This window comes from Lissotriton vulgaris, chromosome 4_1 (genome assembly GCF_964263255.1).
Source record: "Lissotriton vulgaris chromosome 4_1, aLisVul1.2, whole genome shotgun sequence".
NCBI lineage: Eukaryota > Metazoa > Chordata > Amphibia > Caudata > Salamandridae > Lissotriton > Lissotriton vulgaris.
The window spans coordinates 843973573-843986079 of NC_141691.1; the positions used below are offsets into that span (position 1 = coordinate 843973573).

The window sequence follows — 12507 nt, forward strand, 5'->3', positions numbered from 1 at the left end:
CCAGTTTCACTTCCCAACCAAGGAATGAAGTGCTTCAAAGAGTACTTAAAGGACTACTGTGTGAGCAGTACTGGTGTCTGCCTGACAGTCCGTTTCCCCAGGTGAGCGGACATCCCCTAAAGTCTGTATTTTCGTAAGGAGGAGCTGTGGGTCTTTCTAGTGCCTAGATGCCTGCATGCTTGCTAAAAGGGAAAGAGTGTGCATAACCCTGAGGAAAGAGAAAATGTTCAGGAAAATAATCCCACCATGATTCTAGTGAGAGGGACACCACCTGAAAGTGTACTACTCTAGAAAGGGACCCAGGTGTGCCCAATGTCATGAAGAGGTCACTCAGTCTTTCTATGTGCTTCTATTGTGAGCCACCCAAAGACTTCACAAACACCAATGTAATTTTATCCCTTAGCATCTGCAGTGGGTCATGACTGGTGCTGCCACTGCAGTAGCGAAAGAGGAGGGAGCTGCGTCACTGCTAAATGGCAGCCTAAAATCCTAGGAGGGATGCTAAAGGGGATGATGGATGGAGCGTTTGAGCAAATCAAACACTCACACCCAGTCAACTGATTTGGGTTTAATCCATCATCATTCTTTAGCTCACTCCACCACCCCAGTACAGACATGGACATATGCAAATCAGTCTGACCCTGTGCCTCATGGGAACAGTCCAGCCCGAACTACCAGGCCATGTCTTCCCTGGACCGGAAACAAGCATCTTGGGACCGGTTTCGGGTTCATAACCCTCATCAGCCAGACTATCTTGAATCCAGTGGCAGAGTGAGCAAGGGATCCACGTCTGGGTGTACCCTGCCAACTTAGGGCTAACAAAGCAATACCAAAGGGGATGATGGACGGAGCGCTTGAGCAAATCAAACACTCACCTCCGTCAGCTGATCTGGGTTTATTCAATCCTCATTCTTTAGCTCACTCCACCACCCCAGTTCAGACATGGCCATATGCAAATCAGTCTGACACTGTGCCTCATGGGAACAGTCCAGCCCGAACTGACAGGCCATGTCTTCCCTGGACCGGAAACAAGCATCCTGGGACCGGTTTCGGGTTCATAACCCTCATCAGCCAGACTATTTTGAATCCAGTGGCAGATTGAGCAAGCGACCCACGTCTGGGTATACCCTGCCAACTTAGGGTGAACAAAGCGATAGCAAAGGGGATGTTGGACGAAGCGTTTGAGTAAATCAATCTCTCACCCCCAGTCAACTGACCTGGGTTTAATCCATCATCATTCTTTAGCTCACTCCACCACCCCAGCTCAGACATGGCCATATGCAAATCAGTCTGACCCTGTGCCTCATGGGAACAGTCCAACCCGAACTGCCAGGCCATGTCTCCCCTGGACCGGAAACAAGCATCCTGGGAGTGGTTTCGGGTTCATAACCCCCATCATCCAGTGGCAGAGTGAGCAATGGACCCACATCTGGGTATACCCTGGCCAACTTAGGGCAAACAAAGTGATAGCAAAGGGGATGATGGACGGAGCGTTTTGGCAAATCAAACACTCACCCCCAGTCAACTGATCTGGGTTTAATCCCTCATCATTCTTTAGCTCACTCCACCACCCCAGTTCAGACATGGCCATATGCAAATCAGTCTGACCCTGTGCCTCATGGGAACAGTCCAGCCTGAACTGCCAGGCCATGTCTTCCCTGGACCGGAAACAAGCATCCTGGGACCGTTTTCGGATTCATAATCCTCATCAGCCAGGCTATCTTGAATCCAGTGTCAGAGTGAGCAAGGGATACACGTCTGGGTATACCCTGCCAACTTAGGGCAAACAAAGCAATACCAAAGGGGATGATGGATGGAGCGTTTAAGCAAATCAGACACTCACCCGCAGTCAACTGATCTGGGATTAATCCATCATCATTCTTTAGCTCACTCCACCACCCCAGTTCAGACATGGCCATATGCAAATCAGTCTGACCCTGTGACACATTGGGAACACCCTGCCAACTTTGGGTGAACAAAGCGATAGCAAAGGGGATGATGGACGGAGCGTTTGAGCAAATCAAACACTCACCCCTAGTCAACTTATCTTGGTTTAATCCATCATCATGCTTTAGCTCACTCCACCACCCCAGTTCAGACATATGCAAATCAGTCTGACCCTGTGCCACATAGGAACAGTCCAGCCCGAACTGCCAGGCCATGTCTTCTCTGGACCGGAAAAAGGCATCCTGGGACCGGTTTCAGGTTCATAACCCTCATCAGCCAGGCTATCTTGAATCCTGTGGCAGAGTGCAAGGGACCCACGTCTGGGTATACCCTGCCAACTTTGGGCGAACAAAGCGATACCAAAGGGGATAATGGACGGAGTGTTTGAGCAAATTAAACACTCACCCCCAGTCAACTGATCTGGGTTTAATCCATCATCATTCTTTAGCTCACTCCACCACCCCAGTTCAGACATGGCCATATGCAAATCAGTCTGACCCTGTGCCTCATGGGAACAGTCCAGCCAGAACTGCCAGGCCATGTCTTCCCTGGACCGGAAACAAGCATCCTGGGACCGATTTCGGATTCATAACCCTCATTAGCCAGGCTATCTTGAATCCAGTGGCAGAGTGAGCAAGGGACCCATGTCTGGGTATACCCTGCCAACTTAGGGCGAACAAAGCGATACCAAAGGGGATGGTGGTCCAGGGAAGCCATGGCTTGGCAGTTCGGCTGGACTGTTCCCATGAGGCACAGGGTCAGACTGATTTGCATATAGCCATGTCTGAACTGGGGTGGCAGAGTGAGCTAAAAAATGATGATGGATTAAACCCGGATCAGTTGACTGGGGGTGAGTGCTTGCACTGTTCAACACTCCGTCCATCATCCCCTTTGGTATTGCACCATCCTAGAAGGGCGTAACTGCCAAAATCCCAACACCACTGACAAATCAGCCTGAAGGTTGGAGTTGCTTTGCCATAGGATCCTTTTGCATTTGGACTAGAGGGGATAACTGCCAACTAAGTCATGTTACTGTATCAATGCCTTCTGTGCTCAGCTCATTCAGTGATTCCTGTACAAAGCAGCTGCTGTGAAGACCAAGGTCGCAAGCTGTGCCCCCTTCAAAACACAATTGAGCTGCTAACACATGGCTTAGCTTACAAACCGATCAAGGGACTTAGATACACTCTGAGAACTCAAGCACAAGGGCTATCTTGAATCCAGTGGCAGAGTGAGCAAGGGATCCACGTCTGGGTGTACCCTGCCAACTTAGGGCTAACAAAGCAATACCAAAGGGGATGATGGACGGAGCGCTTGAGCAAATCAAACACTCACCTCCGTCAGCTGATCTGGGTTTATTCAATCCTCATTCTTTAGCTCACTCCACCACCCCAGTTCAGACATGGCCATATGCAAATCAGTCTGACACTGTGCCTCATGGGAACAGTCCAGCCCGAACTGACAGGCCATGTCTTCCCTGGACCGGAAACAAGCATCCTGGGACCGGTTTCGGGTTCATAACCCTCATCAGCCAGACTATCTTGAATCCAGTGGCAGATTGAGCAAGCGACCCAAGTCTGGGTATACCCTGCCAACTTAGGGTGAACAAAGCGATAGCAAAGGGGATGTTGGACGAAGCGTTTGAGTAAATCAATCTCTCACCCCCAGTCAACTGACCTGGGTTTAATCCATCATCATTCTTTAGCTCACTCCACCACCCCAGCTCAGACATGGCCATATGCAAATCAGTCTGACCCTGTGCCTCATGGGAACAGTCCAACCCGAACTGCCAGGCCATGTCTCCCCTGGACCGGAAACAAGCATCCTGGGAGTGGTTTCGGGTTCATAACCCCCATCATCCAGTGGCAGAGTGAGCAATGGACCCACATCTGGGTATACCCTGGCCAACTTAGGGCGAACAAAGTGATAGCAAAGGGGATGATGGACGGAGCGTTTTGGCAAATCAAACACTCACCCCCAGTCAACTGATCTGGGTTTAATCCCTCATCATTCTTTAGCTCACTCCATCACCCCAGTTCAGACATGGCCATATGCAAATCAGTCTGACCCTGTGCCTCATGGGAACAGTCCAGCCTGAACTGCCAGGCCATGTCTTCCCTGGACCGGAAACAAGCATCGTGGGACCGTTTTCGGATTCATAATCCTCATCAGCCAGGCTATCTTGAATCCAGTGGCAGAGTGAGCAAGGGATACACGTCTGGGTATACCCTGCCAACTTAGGGCAAACAAAGCAATACCAAAGGGGATGATGGATGGAGCGTTTAAGCAAATCAGACACTCACCCGCAGTCAACTGATCTGGGATTAATCCATCATCATTCTTTAGCTCACTCCACCCCCCCAGTTCAGACATGGCCATATGCAAATCAGTCTGACCCTGTGACACATTGGGAACAGTCCAGCCCGAACTGCCAGGCCATGTCTTCCCTGGACCAGAAACAAGCATCCTGGGACCGGTTTCGGGTTCAAAACCCTCATTAGTCAGGCTATCTTGAATCCAGTGGCTGATTGAGCAAGCAACCCACGGCTGGGTATACCCTGCCAACTTTGGGTGAACAAAGCGATAGCAAAGGGGATGATGGACGGAGCGTTTGAGCAAATCAAACACTCACCCCTAGTCAACTTATCTTGGTTTAATCCATCATCATTCTTTAGCTCACTCCACCACCCCAGTTCAGACATGGCCATATGCAAATCAGTCTGACCCTGTGCCACATAGGAACAGTCCAGCCCGAACTGCCAGGCCACGTCTTCTCTGGACCGGAAAAAGGCATCCTGGGACCGGTTTCAGGTTCATAACCCTCATCAGCCAGGCTATCTTGAATTCTGTGGCAGAGTGCAAGGGACCCACGTCTGGGTATACCCTGCCAACTTAGGGCGAACAAAGCGATACCAAAGGGGATGGTGGTCCAGGGAAGCCATGGCTTGGCAGTTCGGCTGGACTGTTCCCATGAGGCACAGGGTCAGACTGATTTGCATATAGCCATGTCTGAACTGGGGTGGCAGAGTGAGCTAAAAAATGATGATGGATTAAACCCGGATCAGTTGACTGGGGGTGAGTGCTTGCACTGTTCAACACTCCGTCCATCATCCCCTTTGGTATTGCACCATCCTAGAAGGGCGTAACTGCCAAAATCCCATCACCACTGACAAATCAGCCTGAAGGTTGGAGTTGCTTTGCCATAGGATCCTTTTGCATTTGGACTAGAGGGGATAACTGCCAACTAAGTCATGTTACTGTATCAATGCCTTCTGTGCTCAGCTCATTCAGTGATTCCTGTACAAAGCTGCTGCTGTGAAGACCAAGGTCGCAAGCTGTGCCCCCTTCAAAACACAATTGAGCTGCTAACACATGGCTTAGCTTACAAACCGATCAAGGGACTTAGATACACTCTGAGAACTCAAGCACAAGGGCTTAAGGCTTTTTGCCCAAATTGGTACCTGTGGTAGGAACTATTGACTTACGGGATGCAGTACGTATTTGGAATATGATTATGATTAATTGCGAGACTTCTTTTTTTCACACTGACCTGCTACTTTGGGGTAATCCTGGACTCCCAGGGATTTTCAGTGATAATACTGGACGAGATTGGGCTAAATATGGTATTCTAAAATTGGGAGACTTATATGGTTCAAGTGGCCTCTTACAATTTGAAATTTTGAAACTTTTGTTCAAATTACTGGAAATGATGCGTTTTAAGTATATTCAAATAAGGGACTATTTAATTCGTAAGATGAACTTGATATCTGTAAGTAGCTCAGATCTATGGAGTTGTTTTTACTCAGCAAATCCGAAATCATTAATTAGTATGGGATATAAATGTTTAAATCAAAATAAACTGGATGAAGCTCCTCGTTTAGCGATAAAATGGACTTCCATATTAGGATTAAATGTGACAACTCAGAATATTACAGCCGCTTTAACAAACATTAATAAAGTGACTTATTCATCCAGTCTAATGCTCCAATCGTACAGAACAATATCCCATTTATACTATACACCACAGAGAATTTCCAAATGGGCACAAAACAATCTGAGCAGTGACCGCACTAAATGCCCTAAGTGTGGGCTGGCGGCTGCAGATATTGTACATATGATCTATACATGTCCGGTATTAACAGGGTATTGGTCGGTAATAGAAAACATTTTACATAAACAAAAAGTGATTAGTTTTGCATTATCAGCAGCCTCAATTTTACTTGCTATATATCCATCTAGCGCAACTAACACAGACTTGTTAAACATTCTCTTGACTAGCGCTAGATTGGCTATTGCGAGAGCTTGGATCTCCCCGAACCCTCCTCATACAATGGAATGGTGGGCGTTAGTTAATGAAATCTACACTATGGAGGGCTCAATTGCAAGGAACCGGGGATTAAAAGCAACCGGGAAGTTTGTTAAAATATGGGGCACCTTTTTAGAATAGTACATGACTACAGAAGACACTAATAGAAGTAGGCCTTAGGGAACATACCTCTGTTTCTCCATTTTTAAAATTTTTTTTTAAATTTATTTATTCCCTATGCTCTGTCTTATGGTTACATTTGAAGTATGTGTAATGCAAAGAGTCTGGCGCTACTTTCTTTGTACTTTGATCTGTACCGCTATTTTATTTTATATTATATGTTTTGTCAAAAAAGTATTTGTTGATCACCTTGACCTGCTTGTCAATAAAAAAATTATAAAAAATAAAATAAAATAAGAACTATTGACTTGAGTTGCATATCTAAGTTGCAAGGGTGAAAGGGAAGTAATCTGACCAGTGCATGCTTATGTCTTTTTCTCACAGAATACTGAATAGTATTAGTACTGTGATCACCACGGTGGAAGAGAGTATACGTAGGGCTGTGTAGTACTTACTGGGATGCGTAACCAGGAATGGAACTGTGTCTAGTATTTTGTTCTGCTGTGTGATTAAAGTTCTTTTTGTTTACAAATAGGATGCACACTGGGCCAACCTGAGATGGCCCGATTTACGAAGAGCATCTGCAGTCATGGCGGAGGCTCCACAGTTATGGCAAAGTCTCCTCACGCCTGGCAGAATTTTTGCACTGCAGGTTCTCATTGCAGAGATTCTGTCACAAGTGTAGAGCCTCCACCATGAGTGCAGAAGCTCTTTGTGATTCATGCCCACAGTTATGGTGACTGCTGGTTGACTGTTGAGTTCTGAGCTCTTGTCTGCCTCACGCTACATCCATGGGACGCTTGCGAATGCTCACTCTCATTACCCTAAGAGTGAAGTGTGAAAAGGATTGTACTTGGCCCAGTTTTCAGGTCCATAAAAGGAAGGACCCTACGACACCATTGACAAACAACTCATCCACCAAAGTTGGGTCCGACAGCCCCCGTCTACCCTGTAGTGCCATGAAAGGGTCTGACACAGAGAGCTGCTGACACGCTGTGTCTTCAATTGTAATGCGATAGGGAAGCCTATGTTGAAATTTGGTAGTTGTAGTCATGATGTGGTGATTACGGTTGGGTAGGAAATATGGATATCCACTAACACATAAGCACCAGTTAAAGATTTTCAAAGAGTTTCAGTGGGTGTTTCAGATAACCCTCCTGCACCTGTTCAAAGGAACAAACAGGATGTGTGCTCTGTTTCAGATGCATATATTAACTTGGAACCCACACAAGTTAGCACCTGTGCTGCTGACAGCAGCAAATGTGTGTGACTTCTGAAAAATATACAAACCTATAAATAACGAGAATGAAGGATCATTCACAAGGAATAAGTTGTACTAGCTGAATTATAGCAAATTAGTTCTTTCAGTTCAATCCCCCTAACTGTTTTTTGGACTTTTACTATGTGTGAGTCTCATCAACAGAGTCTTGCTCACTGTAAATTCTTTATAAATAGACTAAGAATGCTGACCACCACGGTCCACCTTTCAATATAAGGCCACTGCTGGGCAGCTAGTGTAAGAGGTGCTGAACTGGTTACACGAAAACATGGGAACACATGCATGTGCATACATGTACAGGCTGTGCATGTGGGAGTACCATCTTCTGCAGCCTGGTATTAGCACCCGGGTAGCATTTTGCAGAAGGGACCTGTAGGAAAATGTCTATTTTTGCATGAACACCCCCATACTGCTGTTTATTTGACTCTATGCACAGGCCCTCAGTGCATTTGCTAACCAGCCCCCTGTGCATCTGAACTGGCCCCTATTCCATATACAAATTGGATCTACTCCTAATGGGCCCATGTAGCTTCGCATAAGTCCCTAGTATATTGTACACAGTGCACTGAGGGGCTGTAACTTAAATGTTACTAGTGGGCTTCAGCACAAATTGAGCCACAACTAGAATGACAGTGAAAAACATGACTGCAGGACTGCCACCAGTAAACTGGCTATTCAGGTTTGAACGATAGATTCTACATAATAAAATAACCCCTTTTGACAGGCCTAAACACTCCTTTTAAGTAGTAAAAACCACCCCTAAGTGGACTTAGTAAGGCAGGGTGCATGATAATTAAAAGTAGGGCATGTAAAAGTTCAATGTAAAACATGTCCTTGCAGGGACAAGGTCTCATAAGCTATTTGCACTGCAGCAAGATTGTGGTGTTTCACAAGAAAGTATGCAAAATCAATATTACAATTAAATAATGTTATTTCAGTCTAAAATGTTTCTTCGTGGAATTTTTAAATATTTATTACAAATCCAATTCATTGTTAAAGTTTGACAAATATTCTTTTTAAAGTACCTTTAAAAACACAACTTTCGCCTACCTAATGCCTCCAGAAGTCCATTTGCCTCAGCTTCAAACTGACATCCAGGAGCTAAATAGCACCTTGATGAGGTGTGAACTTGCTCCCAGAGTTGAGACATAGTCCTTGGGTGTGAGAAGCTTGTCTGTTACTCTGACAGGATGATATTCAGGGCAGTGCTGAGGAACTAAACTATCTTCAAAGGTCCTACTCTATCTTAGGCAGATGTGGATAATACCTGGGCTTACCTCTATTTTGTCTTTGAAGCCAGCCAGGCACCAATCACAGAGGGAGAGGAGCTTCCCCCGGAAAAGGATTTGAGAGGAGGTGCTACTCATTTCTCTGGCCATGCCTCTTCAGTGGACACAGGAGCTCTGATTTTAGGTGGTGAAGGGCACCTCAGGATTGTTTTCAGTAGGGCACCCAGTAACTGCTGTAATAGTGGATTAGAGATACCCCTGAGAACATTTGCCTCTACTGGTTAGGGAGAAAGAAGCTGACTCCAAGGATCAGTTGGTTGATCTCCTGTTAAGCTAGAGGGACATACAAGGTGCAAGAAGCCCACTTCCCTGAAAGAGCACAGCTGACCAGTTTCAACTGGACCTGCCCTGGACTCTACGAAATACTTCTGCTAGAGTGAGTCATGACCCCCCAAGTGGTGTTCCTGAGGTTCTGAAAGTCTTGGTGTGTGTCAAAGTATACTACTTTTCCCTAAACCTAGATATCCAGGGCTTAGAACCTTTTTGCACACTATTTGATGGGAGAACCATTGAGAGACAGGGACCAACCTGCGAGAAAGTCCCCCTACCGTGCATCAATAGCAGACCTGACTTTGCCGCAACTCCTATTATATTCTCTACAGAAGCACATCTATTTCAGTAGACCCCACACCATACATCATCTGAACCTTTTTGAGCTACAGCCTGCACGCTTACCTGCACAGAAATCTAACTTTCAGATAAGAGTCTAGGGGCCATATTATCAAGAATGGTAATACACCCATAGAAGCCTAGCTTCTGGTGCCAAGGACATGAAACCTGGGCTTCTATGGGAATTCACAAGGGCATATTATCAAGCCCCTTATCGCCGCTTTAGCAGCAGTTTCCAGCCGCTAAACCGGCGATAATGTTATCGCCGTTCTTGATAATATGGCCCTTAGTCTGAAGGAGATGCCATACCCAAGCAGTATCTGATCAATGCAGATGACTTCTGGGAGCGAACTCTGAACTTTTCCCACTCAGAGCATTTCCCGCCTTCGATGATGGCTTCACCGAGACTTCATACTTCTCAACCAGTCATTGCCTGCACCCCTGCCCCTCTGAGGACTCTTCCTTCTTGAAAATGTTCTAAGTCTGAAGGTACCTTTCTATTGCAGTTGGCCTTAAACTTTACCTTTGTGCCGGTCTAGCGTGATCAGTTGCAAGCCATTGGCACTTTGGCATATTGGCAGGATTTTTATTGAAACTTCAAAAATTCATTTTTCCTGTTCCCCTTATTGGATTGTGTCAATTTAGTGTGATTTTGTTCAACAAAAGACATTCTTATAAACTGTAGTTGGATTTTTATTATGTTGTGTTTTTGACTTTTTAACTGTTTTAGTACAGCTAAAAAGTTTATACATTTTCTCAAATTAAACCTGTCTGCTCTGTGCCATAGCTACTGGGGTTTGAGCTCAGGTTTAAACTACTGAAACGTTTACAAAAATAGTACCATTATTACTAGCTGTTGAGTACCATCCATCCCAACTAATAGTCCACTTTCTAACAGGTCCATTGAGGACTGGTACTGACCTTGGCAGGGCCTTAAATGTGAGTGCCCATTCATAATGAGTGAGTTGGAGGTGAGCCAAGCCAAGGTTTTTTAGTCAAAGTGAAGAATTTGATGCAGCTGTTCACTTAAATGGGTGAAGATTGTGTAGGGCTTTGTATGTGTGTGCCAGGAGCGTGAAAAGTGTGTTGATCTGTAAGTGCATGATGGGAGTTTTCACATAGTCTGGCTGCACTTTTTGAAAGACCTGGAGTCCCTTGGTGAGATGTGTGGTGATGCCGAAATAGAACGTGTTTCTATAGTCTAGCTAGCTGGAGACCAAAGCCTATGTGATGGTTCTTTAGGCGTTTGACAATATTTCTGAGGAGCTACAGTGTGAGAAAGCAGGAGGCTTGTCATTAGGAGTTGATTATCCAATAATTTCCAGAGGTTCCAGGCTTGGTTAGACTGGCTAGGTGTTGATCTTACATAGCAGATCATCAGGCTTGGGTCCACAGTGAGGTGTTCCTTTCTGAAGAGTGCCACAGCTGTCTTGTCGGAGTTGGACTTTATACAGTTGGTCTTTATCTGGTTGGCAACTTCAGACATGGAGAAGAAGAACTTTATATGAGTGTTGGGGGTGTAGACATGAGAGAGGGGAATAATGAGCCTGTGCTTCCTCTGTATCTCCCTCCTGTCTTTTTTATTTCCCCCTCCCTTTTACAAGTCCAGTGATGCTACGCTCATGTGGCTCCTGTCAGAAGTCTGATGTCCCTGACCATATCTTCTTGGGACTTCCCTAACTAGCCCGACCCCTTCACCGAATGCACAGACTGAAAATATTCCTACATAACGTCGGTCAATGTTCAGTACACATCTTATACTGGCTACGCAATGCACATTAGGGATACTTTGTTTTTCCTCAATATCAGATTGCAAAAGTTTACAACACAGTCTATCACAGAGCTGAAGCCACCACAATTGGCAGTAACCAGTCCATCCTACCTCTTAGGGCACAATACATGAATGAGCTGAGGTAATTTCTTCCCTTATTATTATTATTATCATTATTACTATACATATTTGCAGCATTGGTATACATCAATATTCTGTTGTTTTTGAGATATTTGAAAAATACGTAAGGCAAGAAAATCCTCCTTGCCAGACCCTCATGCCCAGGACATAATTGTAACTACTTGTAGACCCATAAAATGGAAGATTGAGGAGAAGGTAGCATGCTGTACTTAATGAAAAAAAAACTTTAACATATTTTTTCACAGGTAAAGTTGAGACTGTACTTTGTGAAGAAAATGTCACTGACCAGACAAAACTCCTTTTGCTGGGGGCAGCCATCTGCTCAGGAAAGTGGTTAAAGAAATTTGATAAGGATAAGACAAAAGAAGCTCCCTTCAGAATTAGTAAGGTAAGTGACATTAATCCATTCTGAATATGTAAAGTTGAGTGCACAGTTCACCGGAGCACACGTCTTCTATCTCTAGGCAGTCTAGTACTGAAAATCCATTATACTGAAAAGTTGTACTATGGGAGCATTGAGTCTTCTTTTAGTCATACAGTGAAGAAAAACACACTGTAGATTTTGATATTTTTTTCAAATTAGTCACATTTGTTTGTGGAGGTCGCGTCCGCCGTATAACCTAAATGTAGTCCTCAGGAGCAGGCTGGCTAGCCGTATAACCTAAATGTGGTCCTGAGGGACACATTTAGGTTATATGGTGGACGCGACCTCCACAAACAAATGTGACTAACAAGAGGCCACTCCCCCCCATGACCAGATATGCAAGCCTGCAAATCGCTTAAAGTACGCAAAAATTCTTGAGGACTCACAAACGGTTAGTCCTCCATGCATAAACAGCACTCCTTAGCTCGAGTGCTAAAAATGCTTTACATGTGATAATTATATTTTTTTGCCACTCACTTTTTTCACGTCACTCACCTTTTTTTCTGAGAGGTCCTGAAGAAAGCTCAATAATTTGTTTAGAGGGCTGAAACATGTTGACCATGATAGGGTAATAACAAGCTACACATGTTATGTTACTATAGTTTTATATAGCGCAAATCA

General features: G+C 45.1%; 1 protein-coding gene across 1 annotated transcript in view; it reads left to right on the forward strand.

Moving 5' to 3' along the window:
• Window positions 1-12507, forward strand: part of SERPINB5 (serpin family B member 5) — a 133761-nt gene that overhangs the window by 93969 nt on the left and 27285 nt on the right. The window contains exon 5 of the mRNA XM_086965165.1: window positions 11708-11850. Within this exon, the coding sequence (XP_086821291.1) occupies window positions 11708-11850 (143 nt within the window). The remainder of the gene's footprint in view (window positions 1-11707; window positions 11851-12507) is intronic.